The sequence below is a fragment of the Grammomys surdaster genome, unplaced genomic scaffold (genome assembly GCF_004785775.1).
Source record: "Grammomys surdaster isolate TR1022 unplaced genomic scaffold, NIH_TR_1.0 126198, whole genome shotgun sequence".
NCBI classification, from domain to species: domain Eukaryota; kingdom Metazoa; phylum Chordata; class Mammalia; order Rodentia; family Muridae; genus Grammomys; species Grammomys surdaster.
In genome coordinates, this window is record NW_021621003.1 from 1,753,093 (window position 1) to 1,778,634 (window position 25,542).

The 25,542-nt window shown below is 40.3% G+C and overlaps 1 protein-coding gene and 1 long non-coding RNA gene across 3 annotated transcripts in view; one reads left to right on the forward strand and one right to left on the reverse strand.

Annotated features, from left to right (window-relative positions):
- Positions 1–25,542, reverse strand: part of Tmem260 (transmembrane protein 260) — a 60,612-nt gene that overhangs the window by 34,552 nt on the left and 518 nt on the right. For both annotated transcript variants that reach the window (XR_003710162.1, XM_028758589.1), the window contains exons 2-5: positions 21,332–21,363; positions 20,492–20,643; positions 3,137–3,314; positions 1,532–1,645 (exon numbers count right to left, since the gene is read on the reverse strand). Coding sequence is in view for 1 of the 2 variants with exons in the window: in XM_028758589.1 (XP_028614422.1) it covers positions 1,532–1,645; positions 3,137–3,314; positions 20,492–20,643; positions 21,332–21,363 (476 nt within the window). In the remaining variant the exon portion in view is untranslated. The remainder of the gene's footprint in view (positions 1–1,531; positions 1,646–3,136; positions 3,315–20,491; positions 20,644–21,331; positions 21,364–25,542) is intronic.
- On the forward strand, positions 20,385–23,255 carry LOC114613320. The gene is made up of 2 exons (XR_003710163.1): positions 20,385–20,559; positions 22,867–23,255. It is a non-coding gene; the product is annotated as an uncharacterized LOC114613320 (long non-coding RNA).

Below are 25,542 nucleotides of genomic sequence, written 5' to 3' on the forward strand. Positions count from 1 at the left end.
CCCCACCCAGGTGCCTGCTGCCCTCCCCCACCCAGGTGCCTGCTGCCTTCCCCCACCCAGGTGCCTGCTGCCCTCCCCTGCTCAGGTGCCCACTGATGCTGAAAAGGAGTGTGTGCTGCTCAGTTTTATAGTCCAGAGAGAAGCCTTTGCTGAATTATATTTTTAAATGTTATCTCTTTGCCTTCATTCATATATGCTGGAATGTAAAGCTGGCCTCAAACTCCCTGTGGCTCAGGCTGGCTTCAAGCTGTCTGTGCAGCCTACGTTGGCCTTACACTCTCAAACCTGCTTCACACTCCGGAATGCTGGGATTACAGGCATGCACCTAGTTATGTCTTCATCTATTACCAAGGGTTTATACCACAAAGCATTATTTAAAGAACTTTCTATACACTATAAAACTACTGTAACCCCCCTGAGACTCTGTCAAAGAACCAAACACCAATAAACAACTATCTAAAAATATACTGCTGGTTAAGCTCTTTAATATCCCTCATGTAAGGATTCGATCGACGTCACAGAAGTAAATTCTAGGAAAGAGTTGTTCTTTGTCAACCATTGTCTCCTCTTTATTTAATCACATAATAAGAATTTTATAAAAAAAAGAATTTTATAATCTCCACATTACCCCCTTTTGCCTTGTTACCAAGATGTGTTGAAGTACAGTAAATACAATTATTTAAAGCTTTAGTATAATTATTTCCTTATTTCCACATAATAATTTTATTATATGCTTTACGTGTTTTTATTGAGATTCTGACTGTAGCTGGGTAAAATTAACAAATAATAAAATTAGAAATAAATATCACTGGGGTTCTTAACAAAGAAACAATAAAGTGACTGCCCAGCTCGGCCTTGTACAGTCCACCTTCTACAAGAACTCTGATGGAATAAGGACATTTTCTTCCCAGAGTTCGTGTCTAACCACCTGCCTTTTCCTACTTGAACATCCCAGTGTCTAGCAAAAAAAAGTCTCCTGAATTGCTTTCTGTCATTTTTAGTAATGTTCATTTTTTTTTCACGAATAAAGATAAAAAGCAAACGAACAGTTTTCAGTTCTGAGGAGGAATTCTCGGGATTCTGAGGACACAGGCCTATCATCACTGAGTTCACTGAGCTCACTTTAGCAGATGCTGTGTGTTAGACTCCAGCACCTGGCCACACAGACAGGACTCAGCACTTGAAGGCATGAAGCATTGCTACTTGACTGTTTGAATCTTAGGATGTGCAAGAAAACCAGTTAGAAAATATGATGTTGCTGTTCCCAGTCCCTTCTGTCCCTGTGTGCTGAGGCGCTGTCAACAATCACGAGAAAGATTATGGAGTCAGCCAGATACCACCATAATCAATACTGCATAATTCTGTAAATCCTCTTTTTAAAGTCAATATTGTTAAAGCCTCGGGTCACTTATGTTTTACATAAAACTCAAGAAACATTGTAGCCCTAAATTTTTAAATAACACAAATGTTGAACTGAACCTATGTGAAATAGTATGAATTCTAATTTTTATAATTAAAAAAACAAACCTACCTTCTCTTTCAGAAGTCGAAAAAGAATCCAGGGTATTATGCATAAGACATAGAGGACTATTGTGTGCTGATTACACAAGCTGAGGCCACAGGAGAAAGCACCAATGGTTGCTATCTGGGAAAGAAAAAGAAACACTAAGTCAAATCGTCACCCAAAACACTAAACCTAACAGTAAAAAGCCCTTAATGCATATGCACAGCTTCTGTGTGCCAACTTAGAGCCAAGCCCTGAGATGTCAACAACCATGTTAAGTCACTAATATTAATCAGCAGTAGTTTTGGGTAGTTTTTTTTTTCCCCATTTTCATAAAACCTTCCAGACCTTAAGACTATCTTTAAAGTGACTCCTGGGAAGCCCCTTACAATGACTACCAGTACCAGGGCACTGTATCATTCTTAACTGAAATCTGTCATTGAAATTCAACAATTCTGCTTTACCCTACTAAAAACATAAAATTTTATTTAGAACTTTTGTTATCTCATAGGAGGCTTTTAGTTGTTACTGGACATGCGATAGTCTCATAAGCGATAGTCTCTCCTTAACACAGCAATTAGGCCCCTTTGAACCATTCTCCACTGTCCAATCGCAGGGCAGCTCCTGAGCATCCCCACCCCATTCCCATATGCCACCTTCCACAGCCCCCAGCTCATCAGAGGCCTTCTCCCTCACGAGAATTTTGTTTGACCCAAGTCTCACTTTATCTCTATGTTTCCTGTCAGGATTCCTTCCTTGACTCCCTGCCAGCTCCTTGGCTATAAGTTTCTACTTTTCTTTGTATTTGGAGTTAAGCCTGCTACCATGGTCCCTATGGCTGAATGCAGGAAAGCTTGCTTATGTCCCTAAACAAGTACATGGTATATATGTATGTATCATGTGTTTTTCTTTAACACAATCAGAAAAGAAGGTTGTCTTACACAAACCCCTCTAATAGCATGGAGATTTATGGAAACCACAATGATCATGGTTTCCTTTGTTTCATAGTGCAACAGTAAGCTGCCCTGAACTAAGACGACGTAGCCTTTCTGAGGCACAGAGGCTAATGAGCGCTTAGAAGACAAGGCTCCTTCATGGTGCAGATGACTGTGGTGGCGATCGATCTCTGAACTACTTGGAGTTTTACATTTGAATTCTTCTTCTGGCTAAAGATAATTTATAACTGTGATCTTTCCTGTAACTATTGAGGAATCAGTGTACTACCGCTGAATTTACCTTAATGTGGTCCATCCACAGCTTGGCCTCGAAACACATATACACACACACAACACACACACAACACACAACACACAACACACACACACACACACACACACACACACACGGTGGTGTATGAACCAAACACATTCTTCCCTCAGGACTCACTAGACATTTCCATAATTCTCATTCTCCAAAACCTAAACTCTTGAGCAGGGAAAGTACCATGCTTGAGAGGCACCATGGTTCCATTCCTAGCAAAGGGTCTAAGTGTGACAGTCTCTCCACCTGCCCAGATTACCCCTAACAGGAATCAGAATAGATGAGTGTGGTCTAAACCAAAGTTAAAAAGAAATACGTTTCTGCCTGAAAACTGAAACAAAAAACGATTTCACTTTGATCAAAATAGCTTACCTTTGATCTCTCCTTTGCGGCTGTTGCCTCCTCAAAACGCACAGTAAGCGCCATGAGCAGCCCCACAAACAGATTGTTTAAGCTAAAAACCTCGGCTGCAATGGACCACTGCCATGTTAGGCGAGAAAATGAAAACACCCCCGCAGCAAGGATTCCTCCAGCATGTGAGCCAGAAAGCCTGCAAACACAGATAACATGAAATCTCTCTCTGAACAAAAGGAGCTGACTTTTCTTTCAGAAACTCTACCAGCAGAAATTATGACAATTGCCCAGCCCTCTTCCAACACACTATAACCAGCACATTCTTCATATAATAATTCTAACAGATTTTAGTGAGGAAGTCCACATGTCAACAAATCAACGAGCCTGTGGACAGAAGGAGGTTTACGTCTCAGATTGCACACTAGGGCTTGAGCCAGGTCAGACAACCTGAAGAGATGGCTACAGATAAACACGGGTCATTCCTGAACAGCCACAAATGGACTAGCTGAGACTGTAAAGCTTAACAAGAGGTGAAACACCACTCGGGAGCATTCAGTTATCGCTTCTCATGGAATCATGGTCATGGAGCCCAGGACCATCTACTTTTACCTCCTGGTGTGACCACGGAGGTCTCTGTCTAAGTATCTGACAATGTTGAGATCTTGTACAGTTATGCTCTTAATTTCTAACTGTTTTTTGCTTTAGACAAAGTAAAGATGAGTTATATTTTTCTAAAGAGGCAGTTGGGAGTGTAAACGTCAACAAATGTAAAGAATGCAAACAAACTGCTCACGCCCTGACTATAAATAGGAGCCATGCAGTGACTCCATGGGGACTCTGCACCTTAATTCAGAGATATGACTTGTGACTAGTAACAGGACCAAACAGTAGAGTATATCTAGCCAGAATAACTCCCACCTTGCTATAAATCTACAACTACAAAATTTGAAACAACTACTGAGTTTTTCGGAGTTTTGGAAATCCAGTAGCCATTACTGGCTATCTCAACAGTACCAGGAAGCCCAGTGACCCAGTGACCCTTACTAGGCCTAACAATTGATACTAATTCCTCTAAGTTATTAGTTTTCAGATATTTTGTATAAAATATGAAGAAATTTCAATCAACCACTGTAGAAAAGAAGTAAAATAAAATTTCAACACCCAACCTCAGTGGTTAAGGGTGCTTACTGGTGGTGGTACATACCTTTAATCCTGGTACTCAGAATTTAGGTGCAGTGTCCCCATGGAGTCACTGTATGGCTCTTGGTGACATTTATGAACACTTTGTTTCCAGATGTAGCCTTTGATGTTTTACATTTATTGGAATTTACATTCCCATCTGCCTTTTTTCAAAAAATACAATTTATCTTTACTTTGTCTAAAGCAACCCCAGGCAGAGGCAGGTGAGCCTCTGAGTTCAGGGTCAGCCTGGCCTACAGAATGAGTTCCAGGACAGCCAGGGTTACAGAAAGAAACCCTGTCTGGGGACTGGGGGTGAGGTGGGGAGAGGCATGCTTACTGGGTTCAGTTCATTGTCTGAGTGTTGTCCTAGATGAATCAGCCTGGAATCCAATCTTGCAGTATACTGGGCCCACCCTTTGGCTAACACCAGCATTATGAGCTCTGCAGACTAGCTGTGTGCCTCAGAACTCCTTAATGTGGCATGCCATCCCCAGCACACATCAGGGCTCATGCTATACCCTCAATACAATGTCCTCCCTTCTCCTTCCTCTATCCTTGTATCTTACTCTTATTAACTTCTCTCCAGTTCTCAGGGTTCTAGTCTGTCTCCAAGAACCTCTATCTTCCGTCTTCGTTATATAGAAGCACCTTGTTCCAAACATACAAAGGAAACAAGGAAAGAGGATTAGCCTTAAAAACATTTCTGAGTTTAGTTTTCTGAAACAGGGTCTCATTATGTAGCTCAGGATACCCTCAAACTCATTATAATCCTCTTGCCCCCATTTCTAAACTTCTGGGATCATAGGTGTGTATCACCACAGCTGGCTTTACTTATAACATTTTAATAGAACTTAGCTTCATCTATCAAATTCAATTTTGGGAAGTTGTCATAAGACACAAGCATCCTTCCTCCAGTTAACACATAAATTAGCACCCTGGGAGAAATGACAGACTCAAGGGTAAGGTTCAGTGAATCTGAAACAAATCCATTTCTTAAAAGTTTCTTATATAGTCTAGATACTGATCAATAAGTGGGCATTATTAATCTCTTTGCCATTAGCAGAATACAAATCAAGACTATATTGAGACTTCCTCTCACCCCAACATTATGATTACAACGTAAAACCACAATGAACACTGGGAAGGGAGAAGGAAGGAGGGTCCCCTCTACATTAGGTAGGGATGCCTGATAGCACAGTCAGACATACCTCAGAAACAGGAAACTAGAACTGAAGTAGAGGTCTAAGTCTGCTACACCAGCACAGTGCCTAAGCCGAGGACTGAACCTACACACCTGCCACTACATGAATGACACAAGAAGATGGCTCGTGTACCCAACAGAGTAGTAATCAACTGCAAAGAAGAATGAGATCATCTTCTTGCAGAAAATGTTGGGACTGGGGCAATTGTGTTAAACAAAACAAGTTAAGCCCAGAAATATTCCACATTTTCTTTTATGTAGAATTTTAGACTTAAAAAAAATAAAAAAGGCAGCCAGGCATAATGATACATGCCTTTAACGCCAGCACTCAGGAGGCAGAGGTAGGCAGATCTCTGAGTTCAAGACCAGTATCTGAGGAGCTTGCTCAGAGTTTAAACTAATAGATCTGAGGATGGAGTTCTAAAGCAAGCTGAAGACAGAAGGCAATGGTCCTTTTAGTTTCCTGTTTCTCAGCAGCAGAGTATGAAAGGCTGGCTTTTTCCATTCCAGTGAACACCTATAGTCCAACTCTGTTGTTTCCCAGACAGGGTTTCTCTGTGTAGTCCTGGCTGTCCTGGAACTCACTCTGTAGACCAGGCTGGCCTTGAACTCATAGATCTGCCTACCTCTGACTCCTCAGAGCTGGGATTAAAAGTGTGCACCATTCTGCCCAGCGTTCTCATCTGAATTTGGAATTCAAGCCAGTCTAGTAGGTGTGGAGTAGTTGGTATCCTAAAGACATCATGCATCTTTCTTCTGTCTGCCTGCCATTTGCATACTTCTGCCCTCTGTGTCATGTCATTGGCCCTGTCACAATTCTTAAAATTGTGTCGCTTGCCCTTTTAAACCAAACTATAGAGTTCTTCTCAGTGTCTTTTGTTGCTCTAGACATGGTCTTATTATGTAGCCCTGGCTTGCCTGAAACTATCTGTGTAGACCAGGTTGGCCTTGAACTCACAGAGATACACTTGCCTCTCTCTGCCTTCCAAGTACTGAGATTAAAGGCATATCTATCATCTTACCTAACCTTGACTCTTTAAAAAATATATTTCTTTTCTACTAAACACAGCCAGTCAAATGGTTGCAACCAAGAATGCCCACAAGACACCATTCCCCTTTATTGCAACTGTTTTGTTTTTTGCCCTCTAGTTCACTAGTGCAAACCACTCGCAGCCCCACCCACCTCCTGTGACAATGGGCATTCTGGTCCTCTACTGTGTTGTCCATTGCTGTGATAACTCTTCCAGGGCCATTCTGTAAGACTGATATGTGGGACCCCACATACCCCTGCTCCTCCTCACATAGTTTTAGATCTTTTGTGTTTTCTCTCCATGTTTCCATTTCCCCATGAACTACTAACACTTATATTTGCTATCATTTCAATCTCTTAATGCTGAAGGGATTACTCCTCTCATGCTACATAGACTGGTTTTATCTACTGGCTTGCTTTCAACTAACAACTACACACTGAAAAAAAAATAACCTAGCATACTTCATCCCTTAGTATCAAACTTATGTATGTCTAGCTGACTACCATGTTACCCCTAATCTGATGTCACGAGTCAGTCACCTCTCCACCAGCCACAGCTCCTGCTATTTTATTGCCTATTTCATGATTTTCATCATTTACTTTGGTTTTCTGAGAGAAATGAAGGTCAACATTTCCTCTTCCTGTCTCCCTGCTGAACTTTTTACAAGTTGCAGATTTCCTAACTACTTTTAAACAATATTTATTTTTAGATTAAGTGTATGAGTGTTTGGCATGCACATGTGTACCAAATACATACAGTATTCACGGAGGCCAAAGGGGCTAATACGCATATGTGTACCAAGTACATACAGTGCCCACGGAGGTCAAAGGGGTTGTCAGAGACCGAGAACTAGAGTTACAGACAGCTGTGAGCTACTATGTAGATGCTGAGAGTCAAACCTGGGCCATCTGCAAGAGCAGCCAGCACTCTTAACTGCCGGGCCATCCCTCTAGCCCGCAGGCAGCACTGTCAAACTACAGCTCACTCCCTCCGTCTGTACCATTAACTGCCCTTTTCGGCTATTAGTAATCACCCTGAGCTCAAGCCAATCCCGAAGCATGATAAACTCTAAGGTGATGTCCACCATCACCACCACAATGAAGGAGTCAAAACTAACTCAGTCTTACATCTGTTGGCACCTAACCCTTTAATGGTTCCTCTTCCATCACAACCCTAATAGAAGGTCATGGCCATGGCAAGCTCTGTAACAATTCTGTCAACCTATATGCACCTGCTTCCTCCTTTTCCTCTTCCTTCTCCTTGTCTTCTCCCTCTGTACTCCTCCCGTTCCCTCCCCTCTCCTCTTTCCACTGTTTCTGGGCTGAGCTGAAGCAGAACATCACAGCAAAAGGACATGGTAGTGGAAAGATGCTCATCTCTGGAGCAGCAAGACAAGAGAGGCCAGGGATGAGACAGACCTTCTAAAGTTATCTCTAGTGACCCACTTCCTCCTACCAGGTCCCACTGCCTAGCTCCCCTCACCTATAATTAGTGCCACCACACTGTGAGCCCATCACTGGGGTAAGCCACAGATGGTGCCAGAGTGGTCCATCAGGACTAGTGGGAAAGAAGGGTTCAGAGGAAGGAGGCGAGAGGGTAAGAGGAGGGGATGCAGGAGCATGGGTATGATCAAAATATTATATACATGGATGAAAACATCGAAAGTAAATTAACTAAAAGCAACTAATGCCCATCAGCTGGCCTTCACCACACAAACATTTTGGGGGCATATTAGAGTTTTAATTTTAAGACAGGCTGTTTCCTCAACTCTGGGTTTCTTCAGTGCCTCTTTCTCTAGAGCACAGCTTGCCTTAACTTAGCTAACTCACTGTATATTTTATTCATAACTCAATAAAAGCACCAGGTTTTATAAGAAATTTTCCCTAAAATACTTTCACTAAGATTAGGGTACTTGCCTGTCCTCCAGGTGGTCAATAATTTAAATGTATTAAGTGATACTTAATAGATCTTTTTATATTTATAAAAATAATTGATTCTTAAGCATATAAACCTTTTACTGTAAACAATCAAAAGATAAAAAAAAACCTTTGGATAACTTAAAATTCTCTCCATAAAATATATTACAAAGCAAAAAAAAAAAAATCTGGACTACTGATACCACAGGATAGCCATGTCAATACACACATACATCTCTGGTGTGTATGTCTGGAGAAAAGCTACTTGATTTTTTTGAAGATAAGTGCTTTTCATACTGTGTATTTTATATTTAAGACACAATCTAAAGCTTTGAATGGGCTTCAAAGAGCAATGGTTCTAACTACCTCAACCTCAGCCTAGAAATTTTTCTTTATTCTTTTTTGTTTCCCCCTTTGAAGTATTGGGGCTTGAACTCACAACCCTGCACATGCTAGGCAAGTTCTCTACCACTGCGCAATAATCCAACAATACAACTTTCAAATTAAGCTTGTAATTATTCCATTATTTAGAGAGAACTCTTAGTGTGATAAGATGGCTCAGTGGTTAATTAAGCCTGTTGCCAAGACTGACGACCCAAGTTTGATCCCTGAAACCCACAAAGGGCAAAGAGACTCTTTAAACTGCAAAAACAAAACGTATTTTAGGTTTGGAGTAAATTTTGTTTCCTTTAGGAATCATGCTCTTGGGGGTTGGAGAGATAGCTCAGTATTTAAGAGCATTTGTTGCTCTTGCAGAGGACCTGGATTCAGATCCCAGAATCCACAGGGAGGCTCAAAACCATTGTAAATTCAGTTCCAGGGGATCCAATGCCCTTTTCTGAACTTTGTGTGAACCAAGCATGTATGTGGCATACATATATTCAGACAAAACACTCATACATGTAAAATAAAATAAATAATTTTCAAGACATAAAAAGAACCATACCCCTACAGGCTTGTTCTCTAAAACTATAAAAGGTGGTATCCTGGCAACAAGGAAGGTAGAAAATTAAAGGGTTCCTTCTTTGTTACATTGATTTTTTTTTAAATTAATATGATCTCCGTGTGGATACAACTTCTAGATGCTAAGGCATGCTCGTTCCTGTCATTATTCTGTACTTTAATCTTCAAATATTCTTTTGGGAAGACTATGGAAATAATTTATGTAAAGAGCACCTTTGTCTTTCATATTACTCGACTTACTCTTTACTTACAAAATAAATATTTCCAAGGGGATGATAAATACAGAGGGTCACAGTTACATCACCTTTCACATACAGATGTGTAAAAAAGTTCCTTACCGTCTCCCTCAACAACACTGCCACCGTCTGTTTTACTGCATCCAGCATCGCTGAACACGCCATATCAATAGAGCACAGCACATTAGAGGCAGAAAAACATCGAACGTGTGGCAGGTTTCCTAGATGATACCACAAGGCTCTTAATGGTAAAAGCATCCAAGAGTGGGTGTGCTCGTAAGTGTGTTAAGAAGAGAAGTGACAAGACTCTGCTCCAAGTGTAAAAGGCCTTTCCTAGGACTCTATGGAAGTCCTCCCTGAAGTCCTCCAGTCTCTAAGGAATTTGCTGTCCTGTTTGATTACTGAGCCCTGGAATCATCCTTCCTAACAACAAGGGAATGGCTTGCGAGTGATTAGATGAGTTAGTTGAACTCTCTTAGGAAAAACCTTGAGCAAGAGCACACTCTAGATCTCCTCTGTCCCGCAAAGCTATTACATGTAATTTTTTTCAGTTGGGCTAAATTATGTAAGTAGAATAAAATGTCATTAATAAATGTTCCTGCAAATATGACTGAACAGCCCTAATTTCTTTCTAAGGAGTCTTTCTTTCAAAAATAAATGGAAGGAAAGTGGGTATGATAGTGCGTATTTAGAATCCCAGCACGCAGGAGTCGGAAGCAGGCGCTTAAGGCCAGTCTGAGCTGTGCAGTAAGACCTAGCTTTCAAAAAAAAAAGGATGGAGGATGTCAAGTCTGGTATTAATATTAGACTATGACTTTTAAATGAAATTATTGCTCTAAGCCCATAAAACAAGCTGTCACGTGCTGCCCATAAAGTCTACCTGGCACATTAACTAGGAATATTTCCTTAAATAAGACAAAACAATTCCCATCAATCCAAAGACTAAGTCTGATGATTAAAAAAATAATAATAAAAATGACTTAACTAAAAGCCCCATTGTTGGGCTAGAGAGACAGCTCAGGGCTGAAGAGAACTGGCTGTTTGTCCAAAGGACATGGGTTTGATTCTCAGCACCGGCATGGCAGCTAACAACTTCTAACCTCAGTTCCAGGACACCTAACACACTCTTTAGGCCTCCACAGGCCCTGTGTGCATGGGGTGCAGAGACATACATGCAGGAAAAGCACCCAAACACACCCTCACACACATACACCCAAGCACACACACATACACAGTCACATTTGCACACATGCACACATAGACACCCCACACCCTCACACTCAAATACACTCACACTTGCACACATAGACACCCCCCCACACTCACACATGCACACAGACACCCCTCCACGCACACTCACTCATACACACCCACACACAGTTCCATGCACACTCACTCATACACACCCACACACCCCTCCACGCACACTCACTCATACACACCCACACACAGTTCCATCATGGTTTTACTCGGCAATCCATGAGCCCTATCTCTATTTTTCTTTCATTTTCTTGAACAAACCTGAATAAGTAAGTAATCTTTCCAAAAAGCAAACAGAGTTAATAATGTGTCAAATAAGAATCTTGAAATTAAAATTTAGTAAAAACTAAAAGACATATAAAAATGTCTGACTAATTCATCATACTTGGTCACAACAATAATAAACAGGAGGGAAGGGAGTTCCAGGGAGATCACAGACTCATGAAGACATTGAAAACAGTCTAAAGACAGTATTTTCCAGTTTAACACTTTATGATGAGGTAACTATAGTATTTATCAATCCAGATGTTTTTATGTGAAGTCAAAGAAAATATTGCTTCAAATGAACAACACATTTTTAGAATTTACTGTGACTTATAAAAAGGTATAGCCTGATGAGCCATATAGAAATCATACACTTTGAATATCACTGCTGTGATAATTTAAATAAAACAACCACTATGTTGTAAAGGGTAGCCACATATCAATATCAGTAGCCAAAACCAAGTTTTTATACTGAAGAGGTATACTTAATTCTAAGGTGTCACACCAGTAGAGAAAAACAAAAATACTGATGATTTAACATAATCAGATTTAAGTCACTGAAGTATATTTTGTTTTATTTTTATTGTACTGGGGTTTGAATACAGAGTTATAGACACAGTAGTCAAATGAGCCACTACTGAGCTGCATGTCCAGCCCTCCTTGAATTTTATATGAGAGAGAGAGAGAGAGAGAGAGAGAGAGAGAGAGAGAGACACAGAGCCAGAGAGCTCTCCCCCTCCCTCTCTCTCTCTCTCTCTCTCTCTCTCTCTCTCTCTCTCTCTGTGTGTGTGTGTGTGTGTGTGTGTGTGTGTGTTTTACTGAGGATTGAACCCATACTGAGCTATATCCCAGGCCTCTGTAACTTTATTTTTGGGATGAGGTCTCTTTAAATTTCCAGACAGGCCTTTGAATTTACTGTATTTTTACTCTATTCTCCTCAGTAGCTCAGATTATAGGTCTGTACAACTGTCAGGCCAAGTTTGTTTTATCTTTCATGAACATATTCTATGTATACATACATTATGTGATATATTTGTAGTAAATAAATCCTCGTTTTGTTTTTTTTTTATCACTAAAATCATGTGGCTCATAGCCAAACATTAGGCAGAGACAGATCCCAAATTGGATGTCTCCATCAGGTCCCTCCCCTTGGATCTCAGAGAACCCTGTGGAAGAGGGGGAGGAAGAGGGAAGAGTTTTTGGAGCCAGAAGGGTCAAGGACACCAGAAGAACAGGGTCTACAGAATCAGCTAAGCAGGGCTCATGGGGACTCACAGAGACTGAAGTGGCAGTCACAGAGCCTGCATGGCTCTGAGCTAGGTCCTCTGCATATATGTTATAGTTGTTAGCTTGTTCTTGTGGGACTCCCGACAGTGGGAGTCAAGGTGTCTCTGACTCTTTTGCCTGCTCTTGGGACCCTTCTCCTCCTACTGGGTCACCTCTCCCAGCCTTGAGAGGAGGCTTTGTGCCCAGTTTTATTGCATCTTGTTATACAGGGTTCAGGTGATATCCCTTGGAGGCCTGCTCTTTTCTGAGGGGAAACAGAGGAGGACTGGATCTGGGGGGTGGATGGGAGGAGTGCAGGGAGGGAAAACTGTGGTTAGGATGTACTGAAAACAACAACAAAATCATGTGGTCCACAGTTTAGGAGAATGCAGTGCTCCTGTACAACACAGACAGACATATGAAGGCAGTGTGGTAAGGATGTCAAGTCTCTTCAATTTCACTGAGCAATGCACATGGCAGATTTGCTGCACTGAAGGAGAGCGGCTGTGATGGCTTTAAGAAAGTCCATCCTAACAAGTGTGAGCATCCTCCTTCTCTAGTTAAAACACAGCTGACTTCTCTTTGGTCCATAACACCCTTGAGAGCCAGAGAGGGCTCCTAAGAAAGCTACTGACTGTGCAGTATTTTCATCTGTTGACTCAATGGATAAATCAGGAGGTTACAACTTATAGGCACAGATTTGCTATAGATGATACTGTGCATTTTTCTTTCCACTACATGGTATTTGATTTTCATGTATAGTCACATACTTGTCTAACCCTCAATCAGAAGGCAAATAACAGATCCTGAAACTCGTTCCAAACACACATTTAATGTGCCTCATAAAATTCATGAATCTGTTTGACTTCAATGATACCTGCATACAAAAAAACCCACCAGGGGTGCACTAGCTTTCATTGATACTGAGCACTCCTACTTCAAGTCAGAGGAAGCGGAAGCAGGCAGTTTGAACAGCAGCATGTGCACATCACTGGTTCCTTAGAGTGTCACTTCCTAATAAGGAAGGCACAATGGATTAGAGGAAGGAAGTATGCTAAAGCAGGTGAGATCAACTGCATCTCTCTCTCTCTCTCTCTCTCTCTCTCTCTCTCTCTCTCTCTCTCTCTGTGTGTGTGTGTGTGTGTGTGCGTGCGTGCGTGCGTGTGTCTGTCTGTCTGCCTGCCTGTCTGTCTTTGGTTTTGGTTTTGGTTTTCTGAGATGAAGTTTCTCTGACTGTCCTGAAATTCACTCTGTAGACCAGGCTGGCTTTGAACTCAGAGATCGGCCTGCCTCTGCCTCCTGAGTGCTGGGATTAAAGGCCTGCACCACCACCACTGCCCTCCACATGCATCATTCTTATCCTTCCATATTCTTATCTTCCTGAGCTTTAGTCATGGAAATGACGTGAAGGTTACCTTCTGGCTCATTCACATAATCAACATCATAACTTTTCATCTCTCCAGGCTATGTGGAGAATGGTCACACTAGCATCTTAGGGAACAAAAACTCAAGCACTGTTACACTCCTTTCTTTTGCTGTCAGTCTGCATCCTTGTAGCAAATGTTCTCTGAGCATCAAATGTGTCAAGTTCTAGGCAGCAGAGAGCAGGGGGATCCAAACCTTTTCACTTCCAGGTTCAGACCGGATGAACAAAACAACTGAGGACACAGTACCTTCAAGTTTTATCTCTTTATCAGCCACCACCACTAGGCCTCAAAAATGGCATTCTTCCCATCTTTAATAACTTTGAAAGTAAGTCCTTATCCGACATTTTACAAAAAACGTGTTGCCACTTCTGAGAAAATCCTACCAAGGTTACTTTCACCCTCTGGACCAGCCAAGTCTACTGTTTTTGCCCATAATAACTACTGAGCTCTGAAAGGAAAACTGCCACATGTTATCCATGATTTAAAACCATACAAAGGTGGAGAAAAATTTTAAAGCCTTCAAAAAGGAAAAAAAAAACCTACATAGCACAACGAAAATGGAAGGGATCAGATCATAAACAGTTTCCATGAATAAATGTAATCAATCCATTCCTGTGAGAATTGAGGTCTACAGGCCGGCACCATGCCTCAGCAGGTAAGGCTTGAAGAGCTGAGCCTGAGTTCCAGGACCTACGCGGTGAAGGGAAAGAACCAACTCCCTCAAGCTGTCCTCTGACCTCCAGAGGTGCACTGTGGTGTGCGCATGTCTCCTCAAGCCCCGTAAAATGTTTAGTCAAAAAAGATTAACCTAAATACAGCCATATAATAAAGCTATAAAGTCTAAAACAATTCATTCCATCGTCTCTCACTATCTCGTACCTAAACAGTCTAGAAAGAAGCACTGTCTAAGTCTTTAGCGCCCCACTGTCTCTCGTACGCCAGGAACTCGCACAACGAGCGCAATCCCTGCTGAGGTGCTGCCTACTACAAAAAGTGGCCCGTTTACAGACCACATGTGTTCACACACGGAGCACCTGGAAATGAGCTTGCTACTCAGTCAAGACAGCATGCTTGGTGTCCAGCAGTTGAACTGAAACTGCCTCCAAGTATATGGGCATCTATCTCAACACCCGAGGTCCTTTTAACCGAACACTTGGAAGATGTGGTCCCATTGCCACACTAACGCGTGGCAGGTGTAGGAAGTAAACACCAAACATCCAAATAATTAAAACCAACATACTGAGGCTATTAAGCTACCTTCATCACCAACACTAAGAAACATGGAAAACAAGAAACTGATGTGAAGTACTTGAATCAGCTGAAGTTATGAAATGCATTTTAATATTCAACTCGTTAAGGCCATCACCTATCTCTGTGAGTCTGAAAAGCTGAAAGTCTGGGTAAGTTACAAGTTATCGTTTTATTTGTAATTTTAAGAAATATGTGCATTTATTAGCCGGCCAGTAATAACTGATGACTAGTTCCAGTAGCAAGGATCTCGGCAGGAAACAGATTTAGCAATTTAAATGTTTTATAAGTTTTTGTAATTGAGGAAACTTTTCATAATCTGACATTTGTTAAAACCACTTATTAGAAATTATGCAGCACAGTAGCTGTGGAAATATGAGCTAGCTTCACAATTATAAAGTCAGCCTATGCAGCCCTTTCCTATTGTACATAGTGGCATAAGCCCCACGGCGGCCTATCAGCTAACTGGCAGGCAGGGGGCTGCTCTATTCAAAGTGAGAGATACAAGCTGCAGGGCAAAAACCTGGCAGCTCCCATCTGACCCCACAATCCCCTACTGGTGACAGCTCCAAGCTCCATGGCAAATTAGGCCTTCTCATATTACAATTGGAGAAGACAGATTCCATTAGCAGTATCTGAAATTGAGTGGAGAGCTGCACTGTTATCAGACTTGACTCATAAGCACTGCTATTAATCAGAGCTATGATAGCATTTATATATTTCAAGCTATCTGCTGCCGCTGTGATATTCTGCTACAAAGGGTTGATGGGACTTAGGAAAGTGAACAATAGCGCTTTCTGGGAAAAGCAGAGTAAATCAAGAAAGTCTATGACTTCCGCACATTCTGAAGGGATTGCGGTTTACATAAATTTTCTCCCAATTGGAGATTGAGCTCTTCCTCATCTTACACATGGGATTTAGTTGTCACTCAATGGTAACAGCTGTGAAAAGGTGAAGCGGCCCACCGCTCAGAATATTGCCTTCGCTTTTAAAGCAATTAACCCATGAACAGGAGGATACCTGGTGATATCAAAGGGATTAGGCCAGGCAGTGCGTTATTAACATCTCCTTGAACTAATTCTAACTCTGACTAGCTGTCAGAAAAGACTCTACAGTCTTAAAAGAGTTTTGGCCTGCTTTTCTCCCTTCAAAATGAAGCCTTGCTATTTGAGCCTAATATGTCCCTCAACTTATAAGAAAATGCAAATGAACTGGGCTCTTAATATGCTTAACCAGCCAAAGTCAATGCAATTTTAATACAAGTATGAGAAAAATATATGATCAATTAACCAGGGATCAGGACAGATATTCCCCTGAAAGGAAATGAATGCTCTGGTACTTCCCATTCTTTCCGAGCACGAAAGCTGGGTGACGACTTGTTACTTATGCATAGTTACTTCTGAAATTAGGAAGCGCGGCACATTCTTCTCTATGGCAATAATCTAAAACACTCTTTGAGTTGGAAAATCCAAATGTCCCTTAAGCAGGAGATTCTGCATTCTCCAAGGTACGGCATCTTCATTTTCTATTCTTTATTGAATGGCATCTTAATAGAAGCTGTAAGAATAGCTGATACACTGCTTAGAATCAAAGCACTTTCCAAAACTATAATCAAATTAATTTTAGCAGTGAATTAATGCTTAGAAATATACAATATAAAAAATGGCAAAATCCCATGTATAAAATGTGGACATAAAATAACCTGTCAGAAGACACTCAACTATTATTGCTATAATTAATGATAATTCCATTGTGGTTCTAATATACCACTGATTATTAATACACATATAGTCTAGATAACATATTCTACACTAAGAGATCTGATTTTGTATCATACAGTGCTAATGGTCTTGCTGTTTTGGTTTTTTTTTTTCTTATAAGTTTCTAGAACAAGGACTTTTAGAATGTCTGAAAGTATGCTGATTTAATGGATGGTTTATCTTAGTTTCTTTAAAAGTGAATTTTGTTATAAAAACTAGAAGTGTTTTACTTTCATTTCTCATTGGGTAGTCAATAGCCACCGTGGGAGGGATTTGTTTGCAGTTTCATCTGGACACTAACAGTTGGAAATCACCATCATCATCATCACCACCACCACCACCATCACCATCACCCTCACTGGCTGACTTTCAAGGCTACTGAGAATGTTTTTCTTATCTTATACTTCCCCAAACAAAAGATATACAATGTTCCCTGACTGGAGACTATAAGCAGTTAAAGCTTCCTGAGGTACAGCGTGTCTGTACAACACTGTCTATGTGTTTTCCTCTCTTTAAGTGATAGCAGCACATAGGAAATATATTTGATGTAGACACCTGACGATGACATTAGCCCTCTTCCGGATTCACTGCATAGCATTAGGTAGATGTTTCCTGACAAATAACTTTGAAATTCAAATACTAAGTAAAGTTAGATAGCATTCATATTTGTGATTAAATTACTTTAACTTTAAAAAAATTTTATATACCATCTATGAATTACAAATAGGATACTTTAAATTACATTCTACCACATTTTAAAATGATTTATCTCCATGGCCTTAAAAGAAAAATCTCTGTTCTTTTAAAACACTAACTTAATGACATAGTCTTAATATAAAGATAAAAGGATGAACTGAGTATTAGTTGGTTAGAACGAAAGATTAAGTTCCTCTAACGAAACGCATGGTCAACGGGAACACTGCTCCCAGGATTGCCACACTCTTACTATTTCTAACTCGACAAACTGCAACGCCACACACTGCTTTCAGTGTGCTGTTTTACTCATGTGCTTCCACATTGGAACAAATCAATACAAATGAGGTCCTGCCAACCGTTAGCAAGACTGACAACAGTGAAGTGTTAATGACATCTTAGGGCTTTTAAAGGCAAGAGAGGGATACAAAAAAGCAAAGATTACATAGTAATTGGAAACAACGAATAAATTGTTCTTTCACTCTAAGCCATGTTTACTGAAAAAAATGGAGCCTTTTACATCAACACATTTAAACAGAAATTTGCTTCTGAAACACACTCTTTGTTTAAAAGGTACAGAAGGTTTTTATGTCCACCCCAAGAGCTAAATATAGTGAATGCTACGTGAACAATTACCTGAAAAAAAAATCCTAAACCTGTTAAAAGAATTAATTTACTGCACACCAGTCAGCATGAACCCACATGTACAGAAATGCTCTCCTAAGTATTGGGGGGAAGAAAGAAGCAAACAGCTTCCTGGATCAAAACCCTTCAATATTCAACAACGAAACGGAAAGAAGATTGTCTGTAAATGAATAAAGTAGTAAAACGTCTCCTGAACAGATTTTGAGGGAGGAGGGAGCCTGTAAAGGAATATATTTACTGTATGTCAGGCCTGGGGAAAAGCCACCAGTGTAATGGCTGCACAAAACCTCTCCTGCTGTTGGGTTTATAGTCACAGAAGAAAGGTTCCAGAGGTTAAGTTCAGGTCATACAACAAATGAAACTGTAACAAGCCAGCTGACATTGTATAATGTCTTCTTCCCCTCAATCAATAGGCTACTGTTAGTCCTATTACCATAGAGATGGCTTCTCCTTTCTGAAGGGTGTCTATTGTTTGACAAAACAGATTTGCCACTTGAACTGGGTTGTTCCCAAAGGACATGTACCTTGTCAGTTATTTGTATTCAAAATAATGAAGCATTTTCATATTAAAGCGTATGTGAGCAATGACGCTGTTAGATTCTTTTCCAGGGACAAAACAACTTTTCCAAAGTACTATATCTGTGAAACTACTTAGAGCCAGTTGAGTAGTACTAGAATTCTGATTTAAAATGTCAGCAAGTGTAATGATTAATCAACAATGCTGTGTATTAAATCAAAGAGTCACATGACAAGGTACTCATCTACAACTCAGATGCTGAGGCAAATGTGAGAAAAGCTATTTTTAAACTGGGCAACTAAAGGGAAATTATTGTCCAAAGCTATTGGATTTAAGAGGTTTTTATATATAATTCTTTAAAATAGCAGCTTCCTGTGCAACGGCATCAATAATATGTGAGAAAATATGAGAAGTTTTAGAGCACTAACTGCCTCACGTTCCTCAGAGCATGCGCGCACACACACAAACATACTCACATGCACACACACACACAAATTCATAAAGCTGAAGTGTCTCTCTTAAAAGTTCCTTATGAAAATTAGTGACTTAATGTCTTCAATACTGAACAGGTTAAATTTCAAATTTCAACTCAAATATTTAAAAGAAAAACTATCAGTTTTTCTCTCAATGAAAACTCTGGTAGGTACTTAGTCATAGAAGATTCAGAAGAAATAGTTTTAATCAAAATTATTCCAACTTTTTAGAAAAAATATTCATAGCACTAAACAATCCAGGCAGAGCCTTTACTTTGCACATTGCTTACTAAAAGACTATTGGTGAAATGCAAGATTAAATGGAGACAGTCAGAGTGATATGGATAACATGTTGTAAATTATCAAAACTGTAATAGTTTATCTGAATCTTTTCAACAAATAGATTTAAAGTAACTTTTAGAGTTATTATGTTAGCTTTACCACTTCTATAAATAACTCAAAAGAAATTTAGAAAATTTAAAAATCCTAACTGCCAAAATTATCAGTGAAAATGGAATCTACTCAAACTATACTACATGATGATGATGATTTATGTATTTAAGAAAGCTTACAAAACCTTTTGGAAGCAGGATTTTCCCCTCCATGTTCCACAAAATACAATTTGTATTTTTTTGGTATCATCCTCTTAGGAAATGAGTTTAGGCTAAGTTAAGAATGGAGGCAGAAACATCGAAGGCAAATGAGTTCACCAATATTTCCAGACCAGCAGCCAATCTGTTAAAAGCACAGTAGCTTCCAACTATGAACGTCTCCGTCAAAGAAGTCAGCAAGACTTCTGTCTCCCTCCCCAAGGACTACAGTGGGACAACGTGAAACCTCACTACAACCATACCCCAAACGTGATTTCCTTGGTTAACAGCCTCATTTCCAAAGCATGCAGTTACGTTCATATTTATAATATAATTGGGTGTCAGGCCCAGCCTGAGAGGCAGCTGCCATCAGCAGCACGGTGAGTAATTAGGCGAACTGACCACTTAGACAAGCTTGGTGTTGCTGAGTTCAGTCAGCCCACTCTCATCTGTGTAAAATGACAGACCTCATTAGTTCTGCCTAACCAGAGAAGTGTGACAATGAACAGGTGACACGGTCACCCCACTGTACAAGGCGGAGCCAGCCCTGTACATCTGAGGGGAAAGGAAGTGAAATCACGTGACTGAGGGAAGCCACCTAAGCAACCAAAGCTGAAGCTGCTTGCTGAAGCTGGTGTCTGATGCTGGCCGCGAGGAACTCCAACTCTAATTCCTCAAAGTTAACTAATCAACCACTTTACCTGAAAACCGTGAAGAAAAGGAGCGAAGCTGCTACCGCCCCGAATAAGCCACAGAGGAAATTGACGCGGTAGGCGACGGAGCCAAATGGAAAGAGGGTGATTACCAGGCTAGCCACCAGTGTGAACAACGGATAGCCGGGGGGATGGGCGACCTATGGAAAAATAAGCAACAGTTAGACGTTTTCATCTAAAAAGATGTGTCACACTGGGTTTAACTGAAAAGCAGCCCTTTTCTCCGGCAGCAAGAGGATGATGTGTTGATGACTAAATGTCTCAACAGAGTGTCAATATGGTTACTTTCTTTAATGGACCTGGCCTGTCTATCCTATGGTACGTCACCTAAATAAAGGATGACATATTCCATGTCAGTCCTTAAGCAGTTTGTGCTCTAGGTTCACAGTACATTCGGGTCATTTAAAAGGTTACTGAAACAGGCTGGTCCCGAAATATCATCTCGGTTAGAGTTGAAAGACCACACTGCTCCCGGATTATCACCACACTGACAGTCATAAGGTCTTGACTAAAGGGATCACACACTATGATAAAGTTTATTAAATAATAAACTTATTAAAATGGTTAACCCGATTTATTCTCCACAGCTTATACAAAATTTGGGGTGATAATAAGCCAGCTACTGTATATATAGTAAAGGCTTTGCTTTATAATTTCAGCTAATTGGATTTAAAACTTAAAGTAAATTGTCACGTACTGTACTTATAAGTTACTAAAAACTAGGGCTTGAAAATAAATTAATCTACTTTATTCCACGCTTAATTAAACTTTCTTAATTCCTAAAACTGTTAATGAGAGCATTGATTAAACAATAAAACTAATACTTACTCCAAGCTCATATGCAGCTGTGATCAGTTCCCCTGTGAAAAAATAATGTAAAACCAATAATTACTATTACAGAATGACACTCCTCCAAAGTTTTCAAAATCCGGATGCTTGCATTGGGGTTTTGCATTAATTTGACTGGATAAAACTGTAAATCTGGAGAGATTTAACAGCATGAAACGGTCTAACAAGACTTTCCCCCATAGGTCTTTATTAACTATCTTCCATAGTTTTAAATAACTGGTCAGTAGAAATACAGGTGAATTCTCATGTTAAAAAAAATCATTTTCCTTCCTGAATGTTGTACTTACTTACAAATATACAAACACATTTACAGAGCCTGAATATGACAGTCTGCATTCTGTCAAGAATTTAGCACAGCTTATAAAGATGCAGTCATGAAGCTCTGTGGTCTGGTATCTTAGTACTTTGGAGGCAGAGGCAGGAGGATTACCATAAGTCCAAGGCTAGTCTGGGCAACCTGGTGAGACTGCCCCTCCTACAACAACAACAGAGATGCAGTTGTCTGACATAAAACATGTGCAGAGGTTTGAGCTTTGGACACTGTCAAATGTGTCCTGTCACCCAATGCTGGCACTTGGAGAATTGTTTGCATTGTTAGGTATCTTTAAACAATTTGTATTGTTTTGGTAAGCTCTCCCGGAATATACTGCTTTAAACCAGGAAGTCATTCCACCCTTTGCATGGGGCTCCTCAGTGCTAGCGGTCCTTTCTAAGCTCGCGGAACAGTAAGCAATCCAGTGTCTGCTACTGAAGTACCTAAAAAACTACTTTTGACTCACGCCTTTACACAGCAGCACAGTGAGACATTAGTCATAATAGTGAGTTGTGGTTACTACTAATTAGGAAAAGCACTTGTGTTCATTTTCTATTTCTTGGCGGATATCAATACTCTGCCTTTAATTTCTACTGTCCTAGTTACAAAAGTAGACCTCCACCTTCCCTGGCCTGAGCTTACGTACTTTAATGTATCTTTTGTTCCCAAACTATTCTTGACTACAGCACCCTTCCTCCAAGGTAGACAAAACCAAGAAGCTGAATCCTAGCCCCAGTCTATACTTTCAATGGCTGCCGTTAGTAATGAAGTTCAGATATCTTAGCAAGAATAAGGGCTTCTCAGGGCAGGCCTAACGGCTTCAAGGTCCCCTTGCCAGCCTGTTCCCATACAACCTATTCTCCCTGAATGCCAGTGTTCCACTAGGGTGCTTCTTCATTCACACACACACACACACACACACACACACACACCACCATCTCTCATCTTCTCACCCTCCAAATATTTCTCAGCCTTTCTTCCTTAAGTGTGTTAAGACCCAAATCATCTTCCATTTCTGAGTAACACCTTTCCTTACACAGCTCCAGCTAATAATGGATAATAATGGATAGTCCTCTAGCCATTATTCCTTCTCCTCCACAGAACCTGTTCAACTATTTAGCACTTTCCTATATGGGATTATATTCCAGCTTGTTGTTTTCATTTCTCTCTAAGTTTAAAAACATCATCATATCCATTTCAGGATACCACCAAGAAAACACCACCAGTCTCTTCTCTGACCTCCTACAGAGAATCAACACAGATGCTTCGTGATTTGGAGGGTGGTGACAGCATACCACACTGTCATCCTTACCACGCACAAACCTGTGTTCTTCAGTGAATGACAGCCTCACAGAAGCCCCCTAAAGGCAACCAGATACATGCTGCTTCCCTGACCAATTACTGATGTTGGTGTCTCAGAAACTGAAGAACTTTTTGTGTCCCAAACATCTTTCAGAGAAATTGTTTATAGTCTAAAAATGCTTGAAACTGTTCCCTGTGTAACTACTGACAGTGATCCTACAATTTTACTCCATGACTTTGCTCAATTTTTGCTCTTATCTGTGAGACAAAGCATACCAGAAATGCCAACTTCAAGGTCTCCGTTCTCTTTCATTCAGAATGTATTCAAACTACACTTTAACACTGCCACCACCCTTTGCTCTGCTTTTACACACACACACACAAACTTGTATTTTTTTTTTTTTTGCAGAGTCCATCAATTCTTGGCAATTTCAATCTAAACAGAAATGTCACTGATCTGACTCTATGTCTTCCTGATCAAGAGCAAAGGGAATGTTCTTAAAGTGAACGTGAAAAAGAGGAAGACAAAGTAAATACTGACATAAACTCAGCGCCTCCTGAGTTGCTTTGTCATAGGGCTTTCCTCAGTTAAAGAGCTGTGAGTAACAGAAGAAGTTTCCTGAAGGTCATTACCACTCGAACCTGCTGGGCAATTCTGAAGTATATTCAGGTTTGAGACATACAACTTTGTCGTCCCAAATGCAAATTAGAAGCAAACCCAGAGCTGTCTGTAGATGCTTACAGTGTACATATGTTTAATATGGCCATATATCATCTAGTAGAATAACTATATTTTAACATATATAAATCCATCTGTAAGTTAGTTCTTTCAAGGATCATGAGAACTGTCCATGAATATGAATGTCTAGTAGTGCAAAAAATAATTTTGGCAACATCACACACTGATATATCTATAGAGGAAAACTTAACACTTATCAGAAAAAAATGCATGCTTTATTTGGTTTTGAGATGTATTCTGTTTATTGACAGAATATATATTCATAAGCATTCAAGTACATCACAGAAACAATATGATCAAAAGTAAGCTTAAACAGAATTTCCACACTGGCTCATAGATGAAAAATAGCTTACTGACGATTCCTGAAAATGATCATAAAATATCAGAAGCAACCACTATTTAGCATACAAGTAAACAAAAAGGAACATATAAGAAGTCTGGTAATTCAGATGAATACACAACTTTATTCTTTTGGTAACACATGAAATACAGAATTTAAAAAGAAGGCAACAACTCCAAACTTATTATCACTATGTGTGATGGATAATTTAACAATGTCACAAAACTCTTTTGAGTACAAATTAAGAAGAATGTTCCAACATCAACCCGATTAGGTTCTTTTCAGAAGACCCTCACTCACTGTGACTTTGGATGTAGGTTAGCCTTATTTTTCTCATCTACAAAGGTATAGTACCTACCTTCTAGGTCAGCTGGGAGGGCAAAACTCCATAAAAGGCACTTAGAACAATGAGTGGTCTATAGTAAATGCAATGTTATTATTCTCCTCATCCTGTATTTGTGGCTCAAATAAGTTGTTGTAGACACTTTTTAATGAGTACAGAGCTATGTAACTTCTAAACTCTCCAATATCAAATCTCTTGCTACCCTAAAACTACTTCATTGTTTAATATTAATCTTAGGAAATTGGTAACTCCATTCTCAGCTAGGCTAATGAATCACCACCGCCACTAAGTGCTCAGTGGGACTGGAAAGAGATGACCTGAAAATGGAGCATCTCGGATTCTTCCCGTGGCAGTCAATCTTGAAGACAGTCCTGGTAATCCCCATCTCCCGGCTTTCTTGCCGTGTAATCCTCTCCCCTTTGAACTGGTCTAGATTTACTGACTCCCTCCAATAAAACAGGGCAGTGGCATATCACTTCCAGGATTAGGTCTCAAAAATGACAGAGGTGACAGAATGCTCTATCTCTTTCTTTTGACAGGAATCAGCTCTCTTATGGAGAGAGCCACACAGGAAAGGGCTAGACTTACGTTTGGAAGTAGATGCTCCCTAAACAGGACTCTGAGAGGTTGTGACCTTGGTCCCCACCTTGTCCTATGTTAGTGAACCCAGCTAAACTGTACCCAGAGCTACTGATCCACAGACTGGGAGATGATAAACAGCCCCCGCATCAGCCACCAAATCTGGGTGGACATCTCAGGTAGTGAAATTATAAACAGCTCATGGGCTCTTCAGGAAATCGTTTGACTATGTTCACCATCATTCTATGTTACACCATCATTCTGAAAACATTGCTCATTATTATGAAGAATTATTCATCGCTTGATCTGGCTGTAAAAACAAAACACACACACACACACACACACACACACACGCACACTTGTTTCTAGTCTTAAATATAGGATCATTATGCCCTGGCTTAATCTGTGTGAAACCTACTTTTTTTTTTTTTTCCACAGCAAGAGGGGTGCAGCTGGCATTCCCTTTTATGAGTTCCTTTCTAAATTTTCTGCATGGCTAATATACCTCCAAGGAAGTCTTTCCTGACCGTCTGAAGGACCTACCGACTCTCAACCACATTACACCCTTAGTGCC